Source organism: Calypte anna, chromosome 5A (assembly GCF_003957555.1).
Source record: "Calypte anna isolate BGI_N300 chromosome 5A, bCalAnn1_v1.p, whole genome shotgun sequence".
Lineage (NCBI taxonomy): Eukaryota > Metazoa > Chordata > Aves > Apodiformes > Trochilidae > Calypte > Calypte anna.
In genome coordinates, this window is record NC_044251.1 from 1656563 (window position 1) to 1683985 (window position 27423).

The 27423-nt window shown below is 42.1% G+C and overlaps 1 protein-coding gene across 4 annotated transcripts in view; it reads right to left on the reverse strand.

Moving 5' to 3' along the window:
• Positions 1-1125: 1125 nt before the first annotated feature.
• ZFYVE1 (zinc finger FYVE-type containing 1) overlaps positions 1126-27423 on the reverse strand; it is a 28590-nt gene continuing 2292 nt past the window's right edge. The window contains exons 3-12 of one of the 4 annotated variants that reach the window (XM_030451860.1): positions 13044-13548; positions 11100-11314; positions 8354-8460; positions 7330-7438; positions 6657-6754; positions 6449-6566; positions 5909-6079; positions 4949-5129; positions 4338-4451; positions 1126-3240 (exon numbers count right to left, since the gene is read on the reverse strand). In XM_030451860.1, the coding sequence (XP_030307720.1) occupies positions 3008-3240; positions 4338-4451; positions 4949-5129; positions 5909-6079; positions 6449-6566; positions 6657-6754; positions 7330-7438; positions 8354-8460; positions 11100-11314; positions 13044-13548 (1851 nt within the window). In that variant the 3' untranslated portion in view covers positions 1126-3007. The remainder of the gene's footprint in view (positions 3241-4337; positions 4452-4948; positions 5130-5908; positions 6080-6448; positions 6567-6656; positions 6755-7329; positions 7439-8353; positions 8461-11099; positions 11315-13043; positions 13549-27423) is intronic. The other 3 variants (XM_030451862.1, XM_030451863.1, XM_030451864.1) reach the window with 3 other exon arrangements.

Genomic DNA, 27423 nt, shown 5'->3' on the forward strand with positions numbered 1-27423 from the left:
CAAGACATTCACATCAAACAGTCAGCTTCATTCTGTAAGTCAGAACATCCTATTATTGTGCCACATCTCAGACCAATAGAATTAATTCCCAAGACCCTGTGCTGGTTTTAAATATTGAAACAGTAATATTACAATAAAGTTCAGCTGATCCAAGGGACACACTATCATGATCAGCTGCAATTTCATGGTAAGTAATGAATTTGTCTTTAATAAAAGACACATAGTGATCTTCTGGATGCTTCCTGGAAAACTGTCCACTCATATCCTTGGCCCTTGTAAATAAACAAGACTTTTTTTGCACAGGAGTTTAATTGGAGCATCAGATCTGTCTGACACTGCCATTTGGGCTCTGCAGAGCTCCAGCAAGGCTGCTGTTAATTGATGACAGGCTGTGCAAAAAGATTGGTTCTGGTTAGATGCTACCACTACCTCTGCATATGAAGCATTTTTACCAAGAGTTTAGGAATAAAACTCTCACAGGTTTCTACTGCTAGGATTAACTTTTGTCTTCAGGTTGACAGTCCCACCCCAAGAACAAGCTGCTCCCACCTTATTTGCTTTCAAAAGTTTTTTCAGGATTTTTATTTCCTTCACTTAAGTTTCCTGTAGAGTTTTCTGTCCACAGACATTGCTTACTGAATCCCAGTGTGTTCATCTTAAATAGCACTGGGCTCTCTGAAAATATGCACCTATCCCTTTTAAATAGCTAATCCATTTACTTACCATGTCCTGAATCTGCAAACTCAGAGCACCCAAAACTATCAGAAAAAAAAGAAAGCATTTGTGTACAGAAAACAGCAATGAACTTAAGCCTTACATATATTATTTTTTTCATTTTGGGAAACAAAGAACCCATATGACCCTCTCAGCATTGTCCAGAAAAAGTAACACCAAGCCTGCTGCAGGTGTAAGCACCATGTAAGATTTTGTCCTGTTGAGCAACAGCATAAAAGATTCAGCACCAGGATAATCAATCAAGAATGGACTCTGCATATTGCCAGGTTGCTAAGTTACTACAACTGCATAGATACTAAAGATGTTTAGACAATATTTTCTCTTTGAGATGAGCAGTAATTTTGTCTGTGACAAGGAAAAAAAAAAGAGAGAAAAAAAGCACACAAGTTGTTGAAACAGATGCCAAAGATTTTATACAAGGAATGTCATGGCTGCTTTTTCTTTGTGCATTAACATGGTAGTACAGCCACATGCATAAACAGCACACCAGGCACAGCCTACAAATCAAGAACACATTGCTCACCCATTAAAAAAAAAATAAAAGTACTTTGAAGCACAGAATTATGCTGGATGTGCAGAATGTCTTTTAATAGATGATTTATACCTACTCATGCCCTCTCGTGGGCAACTGTCAGTTTATGGCAGACTCTGCTTACAAAATCATTAGACAGTCCCCAGTAAACTGGGCCAATACCGAAGGTGTCCTGGAACATCTTCCAAGTTTACTTCCATGTGTAGGCTGGATGTAGTTGTGAAGGGGCAATCACTTTGTGGGTATGTTCTTTCAAAGACAAAGTGAGAAATGCTTGTTACAAGGAAAAAGTCAGTACACTTGTTCAGAAGATAGTCTTTTATAGCAGTTAATTAATAATACAGTCCAGAAACAGGGTGTGGGGCAGTCATCTACATAAGAGCACATTTAATAAGCTGGGGAAAAAAAATACCACAGTTCCAGGACACTGCATCAAAGTCCAGCCACTCCAAGAGGAGACAGTCCTCATGTGGTAGAAGAATTCTTGTCTATATAAGCCAAAAAGGGAGAATTTTAGGCAGTTCAATCCACAATGGGCTCTTACTTCTTAAAACTGGAACCACAAATCCACAGTACAAGACAGTATTAGTTAGGTTAAATGGTGCTTTTGATAACAAAATCAGTGAACTCATTGCAGTCCTTTAATCAAATAATGAAGTCCAGTGAGTGCCAGCTGCTAGGAGCAAAGAAGAAAGATTCCCATTTTCCAGGTGGATTTTTAAGTTCAGATTACTAGAAAAAGGTTAAGTCAAAGCTGCGCGGTTTTCACGCAACCACGTCTGAGAACACAGAGGCTCCAGAGACTCCAGGATCACTTAAAAAGTGGGGGAAAAGTCATCCCAACCCAAACAACTCAAACTTTGTATTTCAGAATTGCCTACATGTTTTCTTGTTTCTGTTCTGGACAAAACTTAACTGCAACAAGCTGGCAGAGAAACTTGAAGAAAACCTGAGTACATGAGAACATTGTCAGAGAGAGCAAAACCCTGCTACCTTTTTGATCTGCTATTGACATTGAAATGGCAAAGTCAGAATGCTTTGCCTTGTGCCATTGATCTGCTTTACCTTTCAGAGCTCTACTGGTCTCTACCCGTGGGTCTATTTCAAGTTGATACCTCTTGCACTGCAAGACCACTGTGATATGAGCAGTTCAAACAAACTAGGTAATGAATCTGGGTTAAACCTTCCACGGCCAAACGTACGGCACCTCCAGATGCAGGGCTGGTTGAATTACCAGGTGTAATTCATACATCAACACTGGAGATTTCCTGGCAGCAGAGAGTCCAAACCTTCCTCACAGGACATCATGATCAGCAAGACATTCCAAAAGACGAATCAGAAGGCTGTGAGTCTGATCCAACATGGCAAGGAACACCATCATCCATCATTTGAACTAGGAACACTCAAAGCTTCATTAGCCAACCGCATTCTTAATATACTAAATTATACATATATATATATATATATTATTTTTTTAATTGGAATAAAATACACTGGATTTTGGTTTGCTCATTTACAAGGGAGCTCCTTCCCTTCCCCAGTCAATTTGAAATTAAAACCTAGAGGCTAAACGTAAGCTCATTCCCAGCGTTCCAAGATGGACATAACACGAGAGGAGGCCAGAAACTGGAAACATGCACTCTGGCTGTAACAGGTTAAGAGGTGAAAGGGAGATCAGCTATTTTCATTTGTAACCCTGAGAACATAAGGAATTGCCAAGATCTGGAGAAGAGCCTGGTGTTAAAGGTCACCAGGCTTTTTATTGCAGTTAAAGCAAACTCGGACTGGGTGATCCCATCCGCGAGAGGGAACCGCTCTGCGGTCGTGTGAGCACTCATCACAGAATCCCTGGCCACAGGCCCGGCAGTGGTGTTTGGAGAGTTTGATGCTGAATTCCTTCCGGCAGTTGTGGCAGTGGAGGATTTCATGGTCTGGTACCCAGTATGCAGGTCGGGCAGCATCTTTTACCAGACCTACAGAGGAAGCGAGGTTGGAGGGTGAGAAAAGAGGGAGAAGGAAATTGTCTGTGAACGTGAGCGTGTCAAGGGTGTGCTGTGGTGGAAGCACCCACACACTGCAAGTCAGAGCACTGGAATTAAGGGGAAGAATGCTGACAGAATACTTCATTGCAGTGGGCAGGCATTCAGGCCGTTCTGCCTTTCTCCCACTTTGCAAAGGGACAGATTGTTTCCTCTTAAATGGTGGCATCTCCCTTACATACACTCTTCCAGATGCTGAAACACTTGCTTGTCTCTACCTTCAGTTTCAGCTGTGGCCAAAAAAACCCAGAGTCACCAAACCAACCATTCAGAAACACATGTACTGTCTGAACTGAGAAAGGGATTTATTCTTCCTTTCATTGAGTCAGACAACAAACACCCACAAGGGTGATGACAGGACATGCTGCAGCCAAAGCAGTGGAATAATGATCTGCACAGTGAGTAGGAAGTCAGGTCCAACAACAGAAGGTTCAAATGGAAAGTGTTTGCTGACATACCTGAACTGCTAGCCAGTACATGAAAGAGCAGCAAACTTTCACTGTACCAAGCTCATCATTAAAGATCACATTACTGATTACTTTCCCACTGTTACCAACCTGGAAAGTTTCAGATTCTCAGTTTTCCCTTGCAAAAGTACAGAGTGCCAGCACTATCCAAGGAAATACTTAAAAGGCACTCAGCATCTCTGGAAAAAAAAAACAAACCTGATAAAATGCTTCCTAACTGGCCAGGCTTTAGGGAATTCCAGCTGGCAGGTCACTGCAGTGATGCATCAGGGGAGTATGAATTACTCACAGCTTGGAGCACAGATTTGCACAATAGGGAGAAAAGGTATGAAATGCAGAAACAATATGCTGAAAACCAAGAGGAAACATCAAGCAAGAGATGCTGGGAGTTGCAGAATGCTCAGGCAGCAGTGGTATCCTAGTGGAGGTGCCAGCCTGTCACACAAACTTTGAAGTTTTGCTCTTTGAAAAAAAAAAAAAGCCTCTAGAAAAAAAAAAACCAAACCAAACACAAACAAACAAACCAAAAAAAACCCCAAACCATCAGAAGAGAACAGAGCTCACCTAAGGGAATGTCCATGGCTGTCACCACTGCTCCAAGAGTGTTCTGCACAGCTTCCCCAACCTTCCGGGCAATAAGTGTCCCCCCTTCCTCATCTGAAGGCAGCTCAGCCACATCTGCATGACACAAGGAATAAAAGGCTCAACACCCCAGTCCAGCACAGTTTCTGCCATTTAATTCACCTTAGCAAAAAACAGCAGCAAACCCAACAGACAGCTTGAAGCCACTGCTCAGCCTTTACGCCCCACATTCCCAGTCTTGGATTGGAGAGTTTTCATTTCAACAATCGTGGAGAAAATACATGGTCTGCTGAAACAGCAGCATCCCTGCTCTGATGGTGGCTTTACAGCACCAGCAGGTGCCAGAAAAGCAAAGAAAAGATCCAATTAGAAAATAGTTTTGTCAGGGGTGCTGGTAGCTTATTGCAAGTGTCACCTTCCTGCCAAAAGACATTGAGCTCTTGAGCTTCCCTACTAAAAACTCCGTGCCAAACCCCAGCTGGAACAACACTGTTGGCACCCGATGGGAATGATTGTGATCTAGAAGCCAGGGACAAAGACTTTAGGCTAACTATTGCCTGGGGATAATTCTGTCACAATCAACTCAAAATTACCTAACTGGATGCCCCTGTTTTCATAGCAGTTGTCACACACACGCACTGGTGCTGGTCCCCAGCCTCGCTCAGGCACTGGACGGGTCTTGGAAGAACAGCCATCACAGAAGCCCTCTCCACAGGCCCGGCAGTGATGTTTAGTGTCATTATCTTTAAAAGGTGTGTTGCACTTATTACAGCTCTACTCAGAACAAGATAGAAAGAAAAAAAACGACAAAAAACAACAAAAAACAAAACCAAAAAACTGTTAGTTCGAGCTTTCTGAACAGAAAAACAGAGCAGAATCCCAGGATGGCAAGACTCAAGATTGAAATTCTGAAAAATATAGTTATACCCAAGTCTTGGGTGCTACCAGTCCCATAACTTTACCCTGGACAAGTGATTCAGAGAGGTAGATGTACAGTGGTTAAACCAAGAGATTGCTATGATCCCTTCATTCACAACCACAAATAATTAGGGCCGTATCATGCAGGGCTGAACGATGGGTATGTGTTCTTTGTGGGGGGTAAGGATTAAGAAAACTGTTTTCATTGAAGAAGTATCTGTACTCTCTAGTATTTGAGAACTAGTACTAGTACTAGTTGAGTTATTGGGACCAGCTTTTTGCATCTGGTATGAAACCACAGTTTGATTTTTGTACCTATAAAAAGAGTACCATCAACTGCAGTAGCTAGATTTAAAACACTGATATTTTGCTTTGAAGAGCAAGTACAAGCAAGGAAGGATTTTCAGTGATACTGCTGGGGAGGTGGTCACAAAAAGTAGGGAGGAAATGTTTTCTTTAGCCAGGCTGGGCAAAGTCTCCATTAGTAATTCCTCTGGCTGAGTCAAGAATGGGAAGAACTGCAAGCACTTCAATTTTCTCAAAACTGTAGGAGAAGGGCTTGCTGCAATAAACAAGAAGCACTGGAATCTATATTACTTAAAGGGTCACTTTGCTCTACAGCAGCTGCAATTTACCAGGATTTGAGAGTTGGGTCTCCAGTAAGCTGGGGCAATCTGATCTGTCAACCAGGAGGTCACAGCTTTTGTAGGTCCCAGGCTGAGTTCAGATACTGATTGTGCCATGAAATTCATCCCATCTAACAAACGCTGGGCTGCATTGTTGTTGTCTTTCAGGAATCCATCAGTCTGGAAAGAAATGGATACTCATTAGGGAATAAAACCAAGGAAAGCTGATTTTTTTGAAGAAGCAGATGGCTCTGTGACCCACTGCTCCTGTTAAACTGAATGGCAAACTTGAGAAAAAAAAAAAAACAGTAGTCCTGCTTTGAAAAACAGGTTTTATCATTCATACAAGTGTTCATAAACTGGCAATTTAGCCATTTCAAGTTAGCCAAAAGATGACTGAAAGCTCTTGCAAAGATCTTTTAAAGAGCAGAGACAGGGACTGGCTTGAATGACACCCAGTCAATTTTCTCAGTGTTCAGAAAAAAAAAAAAACCAAATGTGTGTGGCTAGACACATACACAGAGACTGTCCAGCAACCAGACTACTCACCCCTGGCCAGACATGTTCAATTTCTGTCCTCACTACAGTGTTCACAGGATCTTGGTTGCCAAACCAGTACTGCCTGCTGCGGTACACCACCCCACAGTTGGGACACTCAATCACATACCTGCAGAAGAGGACAACAGGTTCCCTCAGTAACAGGTTACCAGGCAGTGTAGAGACAACAGAAAGCTGAGATCTTAGCTGCTGTACTCACCCTGACCAAGCATACTTGGCAAGGCCCAGCCAAGGGGAGTCAGTGGAAGCAGAGGTTTTTGGCACCACACTGACCTCCATCCCCCGCTCGTAACAGGCCTGGAACACAAAGGCTCAATTAAAACTGCATTATTAGGAATCCCAGACTTCAGGTCTGGCAGCTGTTTGTGTACACAGAGCACATAACTGGCAAGCAGGGGTGTCCCCAGCAAAGGAGGAGACTCATCAGAACTGATTTTAAAAACAACGAAACAAAACCCAACCCACTATGAATAATGAGTGACATCAGGGAAATATTTCTACAATTAAAAACATGATGGGAGCTGAAAATGTCCTTGTTTCTTTCACACATCCTTCAGAAAAATTTGCTAATACAAAGCAATGGGTATAAGCAAATAAGAAGAGTAACCACACTGAGGGTCATCACCCAGTTTGTGAGCAGCTAGGTTCAGAATTTAGCTAGCAAATGACACAGAGCACACAGAGTTGGTGACCTCTCCAAGCAGAAATACAGGTTTGACTGGGATTGGTTTTTCTTGTCAAGACCATGAGCAACTCTCACATTTGAAAACCAGACACGTGCCTGTGATATTCCTTACTTATTGGAATATAATAAGGAATACAGTAGTTCCATCTTTCTCCATTTTTCAGACTCTGTCACTGTCACTACTCACCTTGCAAGTGTAAACTCTGTTATCATACTGGTGAGAATATCTGCATCGACTTTTGGATTCATGAGGGACTCCTTCCTTTGCATGGTTCATGCTCTTCTTACAACCACACCTGAGTATGCAAAAGCAACCAGGAGCTGATGCTGTTAGACACATGACAGATGTCCCTAGGAGTTCTTTTATGTTACTATCTTGCACTTGTAAAGCCATAAACCATTTTCACAACTCCATGTGCAAAAATGACATCATTTATCATTGCAGAGCAGGCTCTTTGGAAGGAGCTGTAGCAACTGTGCCACGATATGAAGCAGCAGCACACAACAGTTCAATGCAGGAAATTATTACTGTAGCCAATTTACATTTCACAGAGAATTTTAGGAAGGACTGACCGAGTTTGGAGACTGATCAGGACAGAAATAACATCGCAGCCTTTGCAAGGAGCTGCTAGAAATTTTCTATTAAGCATAAAAGAGCAGGACTATAACACTATATCACATCTGAGAGAAAATGTTTCCATAAGCATAATCATCCACAACATCATGCTGCTATAGTACCTTGCAGGCTCAGCACTGGATGTAATCTAATGCCCCCCCAGACTCAGCCTTTGGACTCTTACCAGAGAACTACAAGCCAAGCTCTAATCAATCTGGAGTCACTGAACATAGCACAGGTCCATGATAATGTGTGGTTTGGAGTTGTTTATACTGTTTAGGTAACAAAAATGGCAGGAAAAATAATAATAGGAAATGTCAGGGGATTTCTTTAAGCACTCCTTTCTTCCTGCCCAGTGTACAAAGATACAGGCAGAACATGTTTGTAGTCATAACCAAAAACAGAGTAGGCAGAGACCATGCATCCAGCAGGGACACAGAAATAACAATCATCCAATTCAAGTAAAGACTGAATTTCAAGCCAATTCTTCCTGGAAGTACTATCTGATGATAGGTGAGGTCAAGATGTTCTGTGGCAGCAGACCAGGGCAACAATTTCTTCTAAGAGGATGAAGGTGCATATCTCATCTACTTACCCACAGCTGAGGCACACAGATGAGCAGGTGAAATATTCATCTGGAAAGAAAGAGCTGTGAGCCATCTGATCATCAGGGATCTCCCCACTGAACCGGTCACTCAGAGCCTGTCAAACAGAACAGACTGAACCAGTCAGGGACTGAGAGCAACGCAGACATTTCATGAAAGCTTCTGCAAGCAAAGGCACTGATTCCTCATCTACTGGAGGAAGAGGGAGAGAAAGAGTACACAGCTAAGGAGTGTTATCTTACTAACCTGGAAACCAAGCCAAGGATTAGAAACCAAGCAAGAAAACAACCTTGTGTTTGTATGGAAGTGACCTGAGGACTTGTAGGTTCTTCTTCTCCTCTCCTCCTGCCCCTACTTTGAATTTTATAGCAGGTGTGGTGGTTAGTGGGTGGTAGAAGATTGCATCCACCTCTGTGCAAACAACCCGTGCCCAAAATAGTAGGGTGCTTGTTAAAAGGGCACCTGCATTCTGAAAATCATAGAATCATAGAATTGGCTGGGTTGGAAGGGACCTCAGAGATCATCAAGTCCAGCCCTTGAACCACCTTTGCAGTTGCTAGACCATGGCACTGAGTGCCACATCCAGTCTCTTTTGAAATATCTCCAGACACGGAGAATCCACTACTTCCCTGGGCAGCCCATTCCAATGGCTGATCACCCTCTCCAGAAAGAAATTCTTTCTCATCTCCAACCTAAACCTCCCCTGGCACAACTTGAGACCCTGCCCTCTTGTCTTGCTGAGAGTTGCCTGGGAAAAGAGCCCAACCCCCCCCTGGCTCCAACCTCCTTTCAGGGAGTTGGAGAGAGTGATGAGGTCTCCCCTGAGCCTCCTCTTCTCCAGCCTCAACACCCCCAGCTCCCTCAGCCCTTCCTCACAGCAATTCTGCTGGATCCCTTCACAGCCTCCTTGCTCTTCTCTGGACCTACTCCAGCACCTCAATCCCCTTCCTGAGCTGAGGGGCCCAGAACTGGACACAGGACTCAAGCTGTGGCCTCACCAGGGCTGAGCACAGGGGCAAAATGTCCAGAAGGAAACTCAAATAGTCATTTCTCACAGTATATCAAGATAAATTCTTTGCTCCTAAGCTCAGAAAGTGCTGCCCTGAGCCTTCCTCTGGCCCCTTGAGTAATTGCTCTTCCCTGGTGAAACTGCAAGACTGATACAAAGGGATTTATTTCCTTCCCTGTGAGCATCTGTTCTCAGATTAAGTCAGTCCTTAGCCTGGCACATTTAACTTTTTCAGTTCTTTTGGGTGTTACATAAAATAAAATTTAAAAAAAATTTTTAAAAGCAAGCATTGGAACAAAGCAAATGGTTACAGTTTTTCTTGATGGAGATATTTAAAGCAAAAGGTCTAACTGCAACTGAGCTGAGGTAACCAGGGGGGGTTCCTTTCTTTCTCTTCCTCCCCCTCCCTTCCCAGGGAGTTGGGGGAGCATCTTCACTGACTAACTGCATATACACACAGACATACATCTCCCTCTTAGCACAGCTGCTCCCAGATAAAGATCCCTGTATCAACATGTGATTTCACAGAATTTCAAGGAAATTGCCTCTATGATCTTTTTCAAGCTTGACTGATAGTGGTCAAGGGATTCAAAAGCTAGAGGAGATGGACACAGATCTCTAGCAAACTTCGTGTCCTTCGTGTTACAAGTGTTAATTTGTAGTTAGTAGTGATCTGAACACAGCAACCACTTTATTAGATGTGAATGTAAGTATACAAGCTGTATCTGATACTGCACTACTTGATTATTGCAATGAAGTCCTAGAAATCAAACTGGAATTAAACATTCCAACTGTTTTTCACCTGCTGCCTGCTCCCTATTGCAAGGAACTGTGTAGCTGCCATCCTGACACTTATGTATTTTGGCTACCTCAAATACAGAGGAGTTGGAATTATCTGTTCCAACAGCTGTGACTAACATCAGGAAAGACTGCTAACACTACCCTCTTCTGCAGATATGCCCCAGCTCTGCCAGCCCCTCCCTGATAACAGCTCTGCTCTTCAGGCCATTGAAAATACAATGCTAATGTAGTGGTAGCAATGTGAAAACTTGTAGGACAGACTGCAGATCTGAAGACCCAAAAATCCCTGAGATTCTAGGTGAACCTTCTGAGAAAATCATTGGTGGTGCCCTCCAATTCCTCTTCATCAGCCTTCTGATCTGATGCTGCACCTCTGAAATAACACATCACTTGGTTTGATCCCATCTTGTTTACTACCTGCCAACATAGCCCCTTTCTCCTTTTTGTCTCTGAGCCCTTGGTTAGACTACACTCTGTGCTAGGTTTTGCCAACCACCAACTCCTTACAAGTCTCTTGCATTCCCTCCCTTTGTGATGAAGCCATCCTTAGAACTTCACCAATAACTCCTTCTGGGCCTCCTGTTTGTAAATCACAGTAAGTCCCTGCCACTCACAGCATAAGTTATTTTTTTCTTTGCCAGTTTCTGCCTGGCTCAGTTTTCTGATTTTACTCAGTTTTGCTCTTCAGCTTTTCTTGCCCTTTCAGAGTCTTTGCTAAGGAGTTTGTTTTAAGTAAAAAAAAAAAAAATACCCACCCTACTCGATGTTACACAAAAATCATCATCTTCATGGAAGATAATGCTTTATCTCCAGATATCTGCAGGTCTGCATCACTGGTTCTTATGCCCTGCCTTTATTAGCTGCAGCTGACAGTTACCAGCAACAGCATTACAGATAAAGATTGGGAAGAACTTATCTCCACTTACTTTTAGTGCCTTGTAGATAACCCCAGGCTGTCTAGGTGATCGAGTAGTATTGTTCTCCAGCTGCTGCTCCACAGCTCGCCTAAGTCCAGAGAAATCTGTTGGAGGGTTGTATGTCCTTGTTCCTTTGTAGTGGATGGAGCTGAAAGCCTCAGGAAAACAGCTCAGCTTCCGAAACCGATCCTGAATGAGCTTCTCAGGAACCTCAGAAGGATGATCTGTACACGAGAGTATCAGCAAGTATAGAAAGAACTGATTGTTTAAACCAGCACTTAAATTGCACAATGCTTTCATATGCAACACAGTGCTAGGTTTTTTTTCCCTCATTAAACCTTCTAATACATCTGGAATGCACTTATAATTTACAGGTAGGAACAGAAACAAACTGCTTCCAAAAACTGTCTCTGTTTTAGATTCTGAGACCAAGTTCCACAGGTAAACCCAGAAACATCTAGGTTTAGAAACACAGATATCAGGAGAATATGCTATTTATGACATAATATGAGGAAACCCCATGTCAGCACACTTCTTAGCTCTTCTCATCTGACCATGGTATAGCTAGTCAGAGCACCTGACAAGTGGAGGACATGAACCTCACACATGGGATGCTTATTCTCCATGCCAATTCTCCATTCTCCCTCCAACACACCTCAATTATCCATCAAGACAGATGGTTACAAATTGCTGCAAATCCAGCTGCTAAGAGCTTTCTTCCCTATTCCTACCATGATCAGAAGTGATCATAAAAATACAGTATTTTTCCTACCCTAACTTTGCACACTGGTACAACTCTCATTGTGGGTCACTAAATCCAACCTGCTTAAACAGCAAATTTCAACAACTAGATGAAACTCAATTGCTGATCAGCAAATGGGTATGTAAGAAAAGGAACTGCTTTGGCAAGTAAGTTATAAGAAATTCAGAAGGCACTCTAGTAGCAACCAGAAAGAATGCTAAGTTCTTCTACTAGCTCAAGACCTCACTTTTTGGTTAGAAAATCCAAAATGAGACCGTGGGCCAGCAGGGAGCTGGTGTGGTTTTACATGGCAGAAGATTCCCAGATGGGAACAGACAGAAGAACTGAGCCTCAGCCACTGTGGGCCAATTCATTAGGGCTCTTACTCATCAAAGCATCAGAAATGCACAGAATGGAGAAAGGTTTTTATCATGCCTTCTGAAACATGGGAAAAACAGGGCCAGAAGAACAAATTTACATCCCTGTATAGTCAAAATCAAAACATGACTCAGCTTTTACAGGAGAGTGTACTTTACTTAATCATACATATAAAGTACCCAATTTACTGATGCATAACCCAATACTTGACTGAAGTTGAAGGTTCTAGTGCAGAACACTGAAAGCAATGGGAATAATGCTGTGCCAGGCCTGCTGCTTTGGCCATATCAGACACTTGCACAGAAAAAAAAGTGGTGTTAAACCACTGGTTCTCTGTCACAGTCAACAGTTCTCTGTCTCTGTCAACAACCTCAACCCCAACCTCAGAATAGCATTGGTATACACAGAACTTAAGACAGCAGGATGAGGGTATTGTCAGTATTAAAGTCCATCATTCTTTTCCATCCTAGTTTCTACCTACAGTTTTATATTTTACAACAGGATCCTGCACATTCCTACCCAAATCTCAGTTTTCACCTGTATACCCACAACTGGAGATCTTGCATGATGACCCCTTCCACAGCTGACAGTATTCCTTCCCATCATAACGAGTCAGGACTGATTTCCAGCTGGCTAAGAGGATTATTCTAGCTGATCTGGGATAGTCAGATTGTCATCAGGGAATGCTCTGCTTCCCAGACTGGAATAAACGAGAGCAAAACCCAAACCACATCTTCTACATGGTACTAAAGAACGTTGAATATTCAGTGCAACCTGATAATTTATAGATAAAGTTTAGCACATTGAAATTCATGATCTTACTGCCTACTCACCAGAGCCCAGTAGCTTGGTGTACACAGTCTCGTGAAAGATGATGACACCTGGACCCAAAGTTGACAGAGGAACATCTAGGCCACAGCGGGCTGTGGTAGCTTTTAGCTCCTTGGTGAAATGTTTTAAATAAGCCTCCGAGGCATCACCAAGGAATTTGAAGAGATCATTGTGGAGCCTGTCAGCACGAGTACGGTAGATGACAAGGTCAGAGATGGCCAGGACCTTCAGCAGCAGCCGTGTCCTCTGGCTCAGGTTGACAGTGGCTCCCAGGAGCCCCTCTGTATCAATTACCACCACTTTGAGGACAGGGTCATAGGCTGCCCAGACTCCAACTGTGCAAGACTCTTGGGCTGGAGACGTCTTGAAGACTTCCCGGCCATAGAAGAAAGTGTGGTTAAGGGTGTGAGACTTGCCATCCCCCGTGTTCCCAAAGATGGACACTACCTTTAGATGCTGGTCAGGACTACAGTCCAGTTTCTTAATAAAGTCTTCTTCATTCCTTACCTTCAAAGTAAAAAGAGAAAAACATTATACCCATGCAACTGGAGTAGACAACACTGAAAACACAGCTCGTGTCAGGATTCATAACATTAACAAGAGTAATGACTTCCTGTTCAGATTTCATAGTAAGTTTTTGAAGCAACAAGAAGTGCGAAGCAGAGTATTAGAAAGCAATTGTGTAGCATGTACACATCAATGGGATTTAGGCTGTTCCATCAGGCAGATGTTTTGGAAGTGACACCTCACTGTAATTACCTGTCTAGTGAAACCTCTTCTACCTCACCCCATGGCCTAAGGCAATCTTTTCAAAGAAGGGAGCACAACCCCAGCTCTAAGTCTGCCAGCACAGCTACCAGGAGCATGGCAGACACTCTCAGTAGCTCTGGTCTCCTGGCAAGCATCCAAATTCAAACAAGGGAGTGCTTTTGCCACCTTAACTTGCCCCTTCTATAGGGAGAAAAAGCTCCTTTATGCAGCTGTGCTGCATCTATCCACACCCAGGGGCTCTCTGACACAGTTTGTCCCACTCCTGCTGCTCTCTGGTTGAAAGGAGGGGCAGAGAAGAAAGCAAAGTTGAGCACCAGAGTCAGGTGGTTGATGCAGGTCAAATTGGCTTTTACATAAGTGCCATAACTACCTCAGTGATCCATTTCATAATTTATTGTATTGCACTTTCATTTAAAAAAATACAAAATAAAACCAAAACAACAAAACACACATAGAAACACAAAACTAAGAGAGCAGACAGCCTTCAGCAGGCTTCTCTTCAGCTTCACAGAGATTAACTCGTGGAATGACAGAATTATTTTGAAACAATTGGAAAAAGACCTTTAAGATCATTAAGTCCAACCATTAACCTAAATCTACCACTAACCTAATTCTTCTGAGTCTGGTGCTAAACCGTGTTCCTAAGAACCAGATCTACACATCCTTGAATCACCTTCAGGGATGGTGATTCAGCCACCTCCCTGGGCAGCCTGTTCCAGTGTTTGATAACCCATCAGTGAAGAAGTTTCTTCTAATAACTAAACCTCCCCTGGCACAACTTGAGGCCACTTCCTCTTGTACTGTTGCTTGTTACTTGGGAGAAGAGACAGATGCTCCCACCTTCCTACAACCTCTGTTCAGGTAGTTGTAGAGGGTGATATGGTCTCCCCTCAACCTCCTTTCCTCCAGACTGAACAACCCCTGTTCCCTCTGATGCTCCACACAGGATCTGTTTTCCAGACCCTTCACCAGCTTAATTGATCCTCTTTAGACTTGCTCCAGCACCTTGATGTCTTTCTTGCAGTGAGGGGCCCAGAGCTGAAGACAGTATTTGAGGTGAGGCAGGAAGACAGCCCTCCTAACCAGGAGGACAATCACTTCCCTATCCTGCTGGCCAGGATACAGGCCAGGATGCTGTTGCACTTCTTGGCCACCTGGGCACACTGCTGGCTCATATTCAAGCCAGCTCTTGATTAACACCCCCAGGTCTTTCTCTGTTTCTCTGTTGGGCAGCTTTCCAGCCATTCTTCCCCAAGCCTGTAGCATTGCAATGACAAATGTTATGGTATTTTGACTAGAGAATAGAGCATTTTCTGTTCAGATCCTACAGACACAGGGAACAGGTACACAAGCAACAAAGCAGGTTAGGGCTCTGTACCTAAGCCTGTTTTGTTTCCATTGCAGAATATGGCTTTGACTTTCAAAGGTTTTATGCTTCTGGCTATGACTGTTTATTATTTGCTTTTTCTTCTTCTAACAGGTTTTATCCACATGTTAGGTGAAATAGAAGAACATGACAGACTAATTTTTTAAGAAGGATTAAACTCACCTCCTCTGTCATCATTTCCTCCTCAAGGAATTCCCACCAGCTGAAAGCCATAGGGCTGCCATCCCCTCTCACCTGCCTCTCAACTTCTGGAAGGTCCTTTGCTATTCCCCCCACCTCCAACAAGTGTAGTTAAAAGGTCTCATGATACATGATCCACAGAGGCCAGAAGGTAATATGTGGTTTCTTTGAACAAGTTTATTCTTAGATCAGCAAATTAGTTTAAAGCTTAGCCAGCCACATTTGCTTTGGTCAAATGCATCAGCAGCAGCCAGACTTTGAAGGCAAATAAAATACAGCCACTGTGCCAAAAAATAAAAAACAATCAATGTGCCAGATTGTGGTTAAAAACAAGTATTCAAAATGAAAAATTGTGGACTGTGGGGCTCCACTAGCTTCTCACAGACTCAAAGTATCCAAGGCAGCCTCACAACGTGAAAGAAAACAAGAAATTGAGAAACAAAAATGGTCTCAATAATCTTTTCTGCTACCTGAGGGACACCACCAAGGTATACTCAAATTACATGTGCACAAGACAGGGTCTGCTTTTTTGGTATCTGTGACTATTAGTTTGTCATCAGGAAGGTAGTTTAGATAACAGACACAGTTTCTCCATTTCTCTGGAGATGTCTCCGCGAATTAAAGGGCGCTCTTGGTTCATGGTATAGCTTCTAAAAACCACTCAGATTTGATAATATAATGATGTTATGTCTATGTAAGAAAAAAGGAATATAACATCTTCTCCAGACTGTTTTCACTTTACCTCATGCCTTCCAAACTTCTCACCATAAGGGTGCCAGACCCTCTTTTTGCTAGTCAGTGCCTGGCCAGACCTGATCATTCTGGTTATGGACCTCCTGGATGGCCCAAATCAAAACATCCATCTTCCTAAAGCTGCTTAAGCATTGGCAGGACAGCTAATCACTAAGGTCTTTCAGGCAGCACTGGTTAGTTATTCTGATGTCAGTTTTGGAGAGGATGTGGAAGGGACTGAGCCAGTAATGTCAGAAGACAAAGGATAATAGGGAGCACTGGGATAAGGGGAGCTCTGCAATGCATTCCCATCAGCAAGAAATAGCAATCAACTCACACAAACTCCACTGCAGCTGAAATTGTCCCAGGCTGAACCAATGCAAGTGTCCACACCACCAGCTTCCTTTTGCATTTGATGTACTTTAACAGTTGATGATGCCAGGACAATTTATTGTGGGAAGAGCAGAGGTATTGCTGAGCCAGACAGAAGAGAAATTGGCTCCAGATCAATAATCTTGATCACTCCAGCAGAGAAGTTACTCTGAGTATCAAATCAGGTACCCAAAGCACTGAGCTGTTACTCCCTTCTAAGGTTTTAAGTTCTTTAAGACTTCCTTGCAGGACAAAACCCAGGAGTGATTTGGACAAGCAGGTCAGTCAGGAGCATCAGGATGTACTGAAGTCCAGATAGTCCAACATTGTGTCTTACAGGACTTGGTAATAGGTGAAAAAGAACGTAGGCTTTAAAAGAGTAGATGTTTCCTAGCATGCTTTACCAGCTTTAGGTAGTCAGATGTCAAAGGACATCCTGAGCAGTGGCTGCATCCAGATGCTCAGGTTTGGTACAGAACAGGCAGACCTATTCTCTAGGAGGCTGTCTAACCCTTTTCTAAACCTAGTCATAGTTTTGAATCCTGCAACATCCTGTTATAATAAATTCCATATATTGGATTCTGCAGGAGTTGTCATGGTAGTTTTGAATAAACAAAACCAAACACCAATACAACAAAAAAAACACCCTCTTCCTTTTGTTGAATAAGCTTCTATGTCATGGGTGCTCCATGCTCTTGTGCACTTGTCTTATTTAACCACAGATGAGTGGATGACAGTGTTAACAGTCCTGAAGAACAAACCCCATAACAGCAGACAAGTTGATTTCCTTTGACCAAGTTCCTTTATGACATTCAAAACCAGGGTATGTATAATAAGTATGCTGAAGTACTAAACCCCACTGGGCTCAAGTCCCATTTCTCTCTTTTGCTTTTCATCTCAAAAGAAGTTTGCACAGTATCACCTTCTGCATGTGCACAGGATTCATGTTCCCATAGCTGTGTCCACTCCCACATTGCCCAAGAGCTCCACAACTGATACTAACAGCAGAGGGTAAACATGGAACTTTCCTTAAATTCCACAGCAATGTCAATTAAGAATGAAAACTTTGCCTGTCTAACCTAGGACAAGAAGTGTTTCTCTCCAGCCCTTCTCTTTTTTGCCATTTCTAGTATGAAAGACTCATTTACACTTTTGTTATACATCTTAAGAAGATTATTTTCTAGGAGTAGTTTCTACTCCATCCCAAGTCAGAATCATGGTTCATCTTCTTCTATAGCTTTAATTACCTTTCTCTTGGCAACTGTTACCCAGCCCCCCATGCAATGACTCCATCCAAGCTGAGCTGAACCAAAGATGAAGATCTTCAGCAGGAAAAACAGGGAACTTTATACCTGAACTCCTCTCTAAGGAGAAGACAAACACTCATACCATGCTGCTGTGGAACACATTCAGATCTGAAACCTCCTTGTCAACCATCCTTGGAAATCTATTACACTTAACATAGTAACTTTCCTTGATCCAAGCCATAATAAAAGTAGAGATGCTCAGGATGAGACAAAACCCAAGAACTGCTAAAATGACATTCCTGCCTATGAATGTCTTGGAAACAATGCTATTAAAACAATAACATGCCAAAAAGCTTAGGAACAAAATCCATAAAATAGAATGCAGTTTCCAGTGACCTGTACTCATACAACTTTAACTCTGCCTCCAGGCAAAACAAACACATTAGGTGAATCAGACGTTTTTACCACAGCTTTCTCCTTTTAAAACTCTTTATGAGTTTTATTCTTTATGAATATGAGCCTTTAGGCTTGCTCATATTGACAGGAGCAGTGCACAAAGCCAGAGCTGTTCCACGATGACACAATAGCTCAAAACAAATCAGCCTGCTTGGCACAGGGCTCAGAGTGCCTTCATTTGCTAAGTCTTACACTGTAATCTTGATTTACATTGGTGCTTTTGTTGTTGCATTTCAAAATCTTACTCTTTGCTTGACCTGATTTTAATGCAGTATTTTTAATAATTAAAACACATCTTCTGCAATCAAATAAGATACTATTGTATAAATAATTAAATTAATGAGTCATTAGACTAGTCTGTCAACCAGCACATGACAGTGTCTTCTGACACACAACCACTACATCAATTAAGAGGATACAAATTTAACACACTTTTCAGTGAATGGAAAAATAAGGTTTATGATTTACAACAGCAGATCCAAATATATACCAGGGAAAAATTGCAAACATCTGGAGCTAATCAGTCTTCAAGTACAAGTGGTCAAAACAAGCAAGTGGAAAAAAATACTATTTCCCTTTAGGTGTTACTTAGCACTGGTGATGCAAGCAATTCTGCTCACAGTTCAGAAAACATTTTAAAAAATGCTTGCAAGAATTCAGACTAACACCTGAGATTGGAGGGAGAAAAAAGCACTTAAAAGAAGATCTGTGACCTTCTGAACAGCCCTGAACTTCTAGAAAGAATTTTAGGTAACTGATCTTCAGAAGATGGTATCATACCAAACACTAAGCACAGAAACCAAACAAAACAAGCATGTCAGATCAGACAACCTCAGCACAGACCAATTCTTTATGACACAGCTTCTAATTTCTGGCAGTTGTGTTGTAACTCTAAGAAAACTGAGTTCCTATCCAGAGGCAGATTCATACATAAATCTATTGGGTGCACACCTGAAGCTCCAGGTCCTACTATTAGATCATTACATGAGAATTTCAGTATACATTGAAACAAACAATAGAGACCTACAAACAATATTCCTTCCTTTAACTTCCTGTAAGACAAATCTGAGAAGAATAACCTGCACCACAGTGCTGAGACCCAAATTCTTACCTCTGCAGAGCTCCTCACGATCACTCTGAGAAAGTCAGTGCACGAATGCAAACTGCATGAATGCAACTGGCACACCCCAGCAACTCAAGGGCAAACAGCTGGAAAATCCAGTCTGGAAAGCCCCAGGAGAAACTTTTGTTGATATTCCCAAATGTTTCTTGCTACCAAGTGAGAAGAATCACAATTCAAAAGCTGTTTCTGCTAAGGTCATAGACTAACAGGCTGGAAGGGACCTCAGGGGGTTATTACTACCTTTCAGGTTTTACAGACCTCCAAAGAAAGAAGATTTTGATCATAAACATGCTCAGGAAGAGTCAAGGCTAACATATATCCAGACAGACCCAGTTTCCTACCTTAGTTTGTCTCTCACACCTCTTCTCCTACATGAAATCCCATGGAAAATGTCATATATGTCATCACTTGAGTCTTCTGCATGTTATATAAAAGCCATAATCCAGTTACATAGACATATTTGGTAGGTAAATGCCTCAAACATAAGTTTCTTAAAAGTTTCATGGAAACAAACAGCAGAGTAGAAAAGAAAGACTAACAACCTTCCTGCTTGTCTCTTGTGCACTCCAGACAGCCTCCAAAACACAGTACTAAGCTGGGCACTCACACCCATACTGGCCAGCCAGTAAGCATGACTGGTGCATGACAGCACACATATTGCTTTACCCAAAAGATGCTGATGAGCACTGAGGGACAGTAGCCCAGAAATCAGACTTCATTAATTCTACTGCTCAATTAATTACCTGTTACTAAGTAAACATTGAAGAGTTTTCCCAAAAGGGCTGTGGCAATGCATTAGTTTATCAAATTGCACGTCATACCAGTAGTTACAATCTGCTATTCAAGAGTAAGTTATTAATCACTGAGCCATCAACCACTTAAATAGATTTATCATTAATGTCCACAGCAAGACTTCAGCAAAGCTGACAGTGGACATGAGCATTTTCATGACTGGAGCCCTAGAGAGCCTCAAGCCCAAACAGAGTGACCTGACAGCAGATGCAGGGAGGGCAAAATAAAGGAAGGGAGAGACACATTCTAAAGATTTAAGGGTAGGTTCCAACACACCTCCTCAAATTCAGCTAGTTTTGGTCTTACTCCCCATGCTGGGTGCAGGCCTGGCTCAACTACAGAAAACCATTTGTATTAGGGGTGTTTTCTAAGCTGAAGGTGTTTTTTTTTTTGTACCTCCTTATTTGCCTTCACTGCAGTACCACCTATGGGTTTGGTTGAGGTTTGTTTTATTAGGCTCTGGATTCACCCATGAAAATAGTGTCCCTGAACTGAATTTCTTTTTCAGACCAAAGTTATCCTTTTTCTTCCCACATCTCTGGCAAAGTAATCCAGGGACAACACCTTCATGGGATTATACAGAACCTAGCAGCAGGAGTCTCCAGGAGACCTACAGCTCCCTGGCATGAGGGATGGAGGCTGTCCACATCTGAAGCCCACCTCTAGCTATTACAGGACTCTTCCCTGAAAGAAAAGAAGAAATAGGAGTTAAATCCTACTTAATAACCTACCTGTGGTGAGAGACCCTACTTCACACGTGTTAAGACAATAGTGGAAAAAACATAAGAGGATGGGAGGTAATTCAATTTGACTAGACTCCTCTCTAACCCAAGAGGCAATATTGACCAAAATACTGCTAATCTTACTAGATATTCTGCTCTTGTGGATTAGAGCAGACTAGACAGCCCACTAACCTGCTTTCTAGCTGAAAAAACACTTGTGTGTCAACTAAAAACTAATACAGACTTCAAGGTAAATGCAGTTGCTGCAGAAATAACACTAATTTAAGAGTGTCATCTAACCCTTGAAGAGAAAACAATGAAGCAGAAATCATTATTCTCTATGCAAAGTACCTCTAAAGTTCTCCATGGATGTTAATTTGGCCACACAGCCAACAATTACCACTCCTGTGTCACAGCTGAAGCAGCAAAGACCTCACCCAGAAGACAGCAAGTCAGTGAGGGAGCTCACACTGTAACTATTAGACCTCCTCTAAGGATAATTAGATTCCCTGGACACTAATTAGTGAACATTAATTTCTACCACTGCCCTTATTAAGAGGGGCATTTACAGACTTAACTTGTATTACAGTTTCACTCTTCTTAGAAAAGTTATGCTCCCAGTTGCAGGGTGTTTTGACAGACAGGCCAAAGGACTGGGATGCTTCTGCATTTATGCAATCCTAAAGCAAGGCATCAACAGCCCAGGTAAAAAAAAATAAATGTAAAGGTGTACTGCAGTAATGGCTGCTACCTGGTGACCCTGCAGACCTGAGAAAGCAGAGAGGGAAAGGACAGAAGAGCTGGAGGACAGCAAGCTGACAGCTCCCTTTTCTTTCTTGCACCCCAAAGCATTTACCTCTTGCTGGCAGCACCTGAGCTCAGAAGAATTCACTGCATAAGGGAAAGAGGACTAGAAGACTCTTTTCTCCCCACTAACCCTATTTAGTTCAGGAACTCCTCAAATCAAACTGTGGGTAATCCCAGAGTGGCTTGAGCTTGACAGCAGCTTGATTCACCCATGACATTCTCTCCTCTGCTTCCACACCTGCCTCCATTTCCTCACATGCACAAAAGAGACAGGAAGCAAGCAGGAGATTTTACTTTGATTATGGGCTTTCAAGAGCAATTCCAGGGAAAAGCAGTGTTTTCTAAGTGCCTTTGTTCAAATGAGCTAGGAGTCAGCCTGAGCCTGTTAAAGGAGCTGTGTATTTGTTGAATAGATGGCTCCTCTCCCATCTTCTAAAAATACTCTTCAAAATACTGGTGTATGGCCAGTGGAAGAAAGAACACTAACCAGCAACTGGATAAGTAGTTTTTATACTGTTTTATTGCAAGGACAGAAAAACCTTTAGTGTAGGAAAGGGAACTGCAAAACTGGTAACAGACTAGGATAGGAGGTATCCTGAATAATATCAAAGTAATAAGAGAAAAATTCCTGGAGTGTAGGACAGCAAACTCCCAAAAACACTTTGGCAAGAAAACCTCTTTGAATCACAGAGGAGGAAAACTCATTAACAGTGCAGCAACAGTGATGAGAGAGAGAAATTACATATCCTGATCTGATAGATCACACTGATCTAAAAAACTTTGATGCTTCTACACTTCTTCCTCTTTTACATCCATGGCAAATAACCAGCTGTGACTCTTCAGTTTACAGGATACAGACTAAAATTCCCAGTAGCTTACAGCTAACTGTGCTACCCTAAAACCAACCAAAAGTGTCATAGGAACTAATACTACTTGCTCTACAAATCCTTTTCTACAGTGGCAAGCAGTAAGTCTTAAGAGAATGTGATCTCTTAGAAGACATCATTAGCATGCACTGACTGACAATGAATACATGACAAGAAAAAGAATTCCTAGTCATTTTCCATTCTCTCATCCCTAGACTTTGGCCAGGCTCAAATCAGTAGGTGATAAGGAAAAATTACAGTACTTTGATCAGCTTTACAGTGGGTGTGAGAAAAGCAAAGCAGGTAGCACCCCTGAAGAGTTATCACTTTGTGTCTGTAACTTCTTAACATGAGGGACCAGAGGAGGACACAAGGAGTGTTGTGCTGTTCCAGGCTGGTTCTTTAGTCATTGTATATATTGGCCTGCATTTAAATAAGGGCTACAGCTCATCCTGCATCACCTGAACTGACTGCAAACTGTTATACAGATGCTGCTCAATACTTGCTGGGTAGAGCTTAATCCTTTAGGTGCCTAGCCCTGCCAGTAGGAATATAAAGAACTCAAGGAACAGAGCTGGATTTAGGAAGTTGAGATGTCTACTGACAAAAAAAAGGGACCTTGCTAACTGAAGAAAAGGAGATCATAGTGGGTACCTCAGGGTAGCCCCAGTAATAAGTGTATGCTCCTTATTCCTACATAAAATTGTGCTGCTGGGACTATTATTTTTGTGACTAGCTAGAGGAAAAACTCCTTCCTTCCTGTCTCCTTGGTGAGGCAGGCTACAAAGTTAGTACCTTTCATTTCTCTTTGTAACCCAGAGAGTGGGTAATTTCTTGTGGCAGCCAGTCTCTGGTCAAAGATCAGTCAATTCCTTAAGGCAAGAGTAATAACAATCAAACAAGTCTCCTATCTTCAGGGGTCCATGAAAGGCTTTCTCTACTTTATATAAAAGTAAATGCACCAACTCCTTAATTACAGCTTTGGATCAAATGTTATCATAGAAGCCACTGGTGACACTACAACCAAATTCTGATCCTGTGGTGAGAACTCTCAACATCTGTCCCTCGAGATAAAAACTGTCCCCAAGTTGTTGCTATGCATTGCTAAACATTTCTTCTCCCTTACCTCAGAAGCAGTAGTAAATAGAGTTCACAATGCAACTGATACACACCTCTCTGCTTTATACTAAAGAGCTGTATTGCAAAGGTGATGTATAAAGGCAAAGCAAAAATGGGTAGTACTCCAGAAACTGCATAAAAATACAAAAACAGATACAGACCACAGGAAAAGTTCAAGACACAGTGAGATAGTATCAGGACTTGAAACAACTATCCTTACCTGACTCATATTTTTATAGTTGCATTTTGCTGTGTTTTTCTTAACAGATCCACGAGTGCTGAGGAGTTTTAAACAAGATCAATGAATTGATTCTGTAGGTTCTTAAGGGAAGTGTCTCCTTTGCTGAAGGAGCAGCACTTGTAACAGCAAAACTGTTTGAACTTCAGCAAGTTAGAGATAAGAAAGGAGAGCTGACATCTTGACAGAGCAGATCAAGAAATTCAGCTGGGGGATTTACACACATAAAAAAAGATGACACGTGTTTGAGTCTAACATGGCAAAGAGAAGATGCAGAAGATGTAACAAGAGCAGTGACAGGACCAAAGAAATTGACTGAGGAAGTGATCCCCACAGTATCATTCTGAATAGAGATGAGCAAGGAAAATAAGACCATGTCAGAGCCAGCTGATAAGAGATGCTGCAGTTATCAGGACCAATTTGATCAAAGTCTTAGCTTTACATATGTGGTATTTAAGGCCAGAAGTTTAATACTGCATAAAAAGAAAACGTGTACAACCTAATGAAAAGTACTTAGAATGAGGTCTGAGCTGCATGTAATGCCTGCTTGCAAAATGTTGACAAATGCTGTTTTCTGATAGAAATCATCAGTATGATCTCACGAGGGGTGCTAAGTCCTGGAACAAAGGAAGAAAACTTTGTGGTGTAGGTCAAGGTGGATGAAGAGTGACTCACAAGAGTCACAGGACATGCTGCATGGCATGTGAGACAGCTGGGGCTGGGCTCCCTCAGGAGCAGCCTCTCTCTCTGGTTCTTCCAGACTTGCACTGCAAGCTTGCATTTAGCCTTTAGCAGCCTTTTCTTAACACGAGATAACAAATCTCTTTTTGGGGTTCTCAGACACAGTATTGTTACAAGGAACATGAGAGAAGCCTGTCTGACACAGACCTAAACTTAAACTGCCATCAGTTCTTTACAAACAATTGCTTTATGAGCAGTGGGTTAAAACGGGACCGTTCCCAACTAAGGGGGATTCAAAAGAACCACAAGTCCTCAGCTTTCTCTTCTTATGGCTGTGCCTGCAAAGCACAGAAAGCTTCAAACCAGCTCTGAGCAGGCCAGCACATCTGCACAACATGGCAGAAAGACAATTATGCAGATCCCAGAATTATCATAGCTGTATCAGTGCAGTGCTGAGCCTAAGCTGAGACTCTCCCCCTCTCAGCTGAACTCATTTGCTCAGGCACAGCTCCTTATGGATTCATCCACACTCCTTCTGGATCTGGAAGCTCAGTTATTGCTTACATGCTATAAAATGTCCTTCAGTTTCAGAGCAACCACTTCCAAAAAAACAACCTTAAGATGAACCTTAACCACTTTTGCTTAACAGCTCCAAGTTCCAAAGGAAACTAAAGAAATCTCTTTGTCTCATGTTGCCATCTCAAGGAATTACTTTCAAGTTAGAGGTTTGTAAGCACATTTACATCTGTGAGTATTTCAATCCATCACATTTGCTCAGAAGCATAAATTGTTCTGACTAATTTTGTAGGACAAGCATTTAACATTGCTGCAGCAGAATCTACCACTGACAGCAAACCAGCAGTTTCCTCTCGTTTCCTAACACAACAATCTTCAGGTTCCACAGGTCAGAAAACAGACTCCTAGAGATAGTTGGACTATATAATTCTGATAAATCCTCCTCCAGTCTGCTCAAGCTTAAAAAGCCACACACCCTCAAACCCTGAATCTCTGCATTTCAAGTTATTACCACTTTGGCATTTTGGGACAAAAAGTTGGTTTAAATAAAGAATGCTCTATGGATTTATTCCCAAGTAATCAGCAATAATCTTGCTAATGACAAGAAGAAAAAAAGACTGATGATCACTTTCTAGCAGCTGAGCAAAAGATGCTACAGAAGATGCCTTCAAAGCTAGCTAGTCACCTGACAGCCCTCTCTGAATAAAGGTCTGTGTGCTCACTAACAGAAATATCACTATAATACCAAGCACTCTTGGTCCAGCCACCAGAAAATATTTTAAATGAAAACTCTCAAACTGCTTTGACACTGGCTACGAGATGTAAGTATTCAGCTACGAGGAAGGAAAGATCACTCAAGATGGAAGAGCTCTGATTCAACATCTTGATGGTGAAGCCAGATGGGTTTTTAGAGAGCATTTTCAACTCAGTTCTGATCATCCTGCTATGATCTGACAATGGACCCCCACTGTCCTCCAATATTATGTCCCAATAATGTCCATGACATTCACATAGCAATGCACTTGCCTGCAAGAGGCACCCAAAAGTCTGTCTCAGTAAGTCTTAGAGATTCACAGGTATAAAGTAACTTCAGTAGGTAGAACCACACACAGCCACAGACTGTAAGCAGCTTTCCAAGGCAACCCTCTTCCAAGGGATTTCAGAACTTGCTCTAGTGGCTAGATGAAGATTACCAAAAAGTTTGTACCTTGAAGTTTGTATCTGCCATGGCTGAAAAGGAAATGTCTGCTTGCTTAGGAGAGGCATACAAAATTAAGGACAGCTTCTACACCTGAAACTCAATCACTCAGTTTACAGCCACTTGTGTCCTGCATAGTGTGTTTCCTATGCCAGTGCATCATAAAGACCATCATCCTTTCCTCCTTTTCCCTTCCAAAAGCTGTGAGAATTTGTCAGTACATCTGAACTGACCAAATTGTGACTCCTACAATATGGTACAATACCAGCATATATCTATGTATGCACTTCTCTGTAGTATAGATAAGACACTTTCCCTTGCAAGGCATGGTAGACACATTGACTGTTACTACCATGGATACAAAAAGCTAATCTACCAGCAATCAGATTATCATCACAATTCTTTTTACCACTGGTAGCATGAATATGTTCAATTAAGAGCAATAAGATTGAGTCTTCAGGTGACTACACATTTTCTTTCATTGTCTCCTGAATGGAGTTTAACATGAAGGATGCAAACTGGAAACCAGAATGTGAAGCTGAATCTACTCTGTGACTTTCACACATTGTTGTTTTTATATTAGTACATTGCTTATGCTCACTAAACATAAGGGCAAACAGAAGAGTTAATTAACTGCACACATTACATGCTTTCTAAAATAATGCCTCCTGAGAGATAGTTCCTATTCAACGAGTATTTCTATTGCTATTATCAGCAGGTTTCCTCCAAACTAATGTCCAATTTTGTCCTCTTTCAGCAAAAGGCTAATGTGGAATAGTATTTGTGACAAGCAATATAGCTTAACAACAATGTCTATAGGACATGGATGGAAGACTTTGGACCCTTACTTCTACTTTATCCTATTCCTGAAAATCAGATGATTTACTGATACTAAAGAAAGGTAGCAAAGGTCTGTGGTGTTGCATTAGAACTGCTTGGTACAGTGCCTGCTCCGAGTCATGAGGTAGACTGGCTACCAGCAAGATATCTACAGCCACCCTCTCACTTTGGTTTTGTTCAGGAATCATCAGCATCCTGCACAGAGAGCTCTTACCTTAGTTGTGTGTGTCAGTACAGAATCAATTCTTTCACCAGCTTCACTTACCAAGCCTCTTAGAGGAGGCTCTTGCCACACATAAGGTTTTAATGAACTTGACCTTTTGAAGAACTCATAA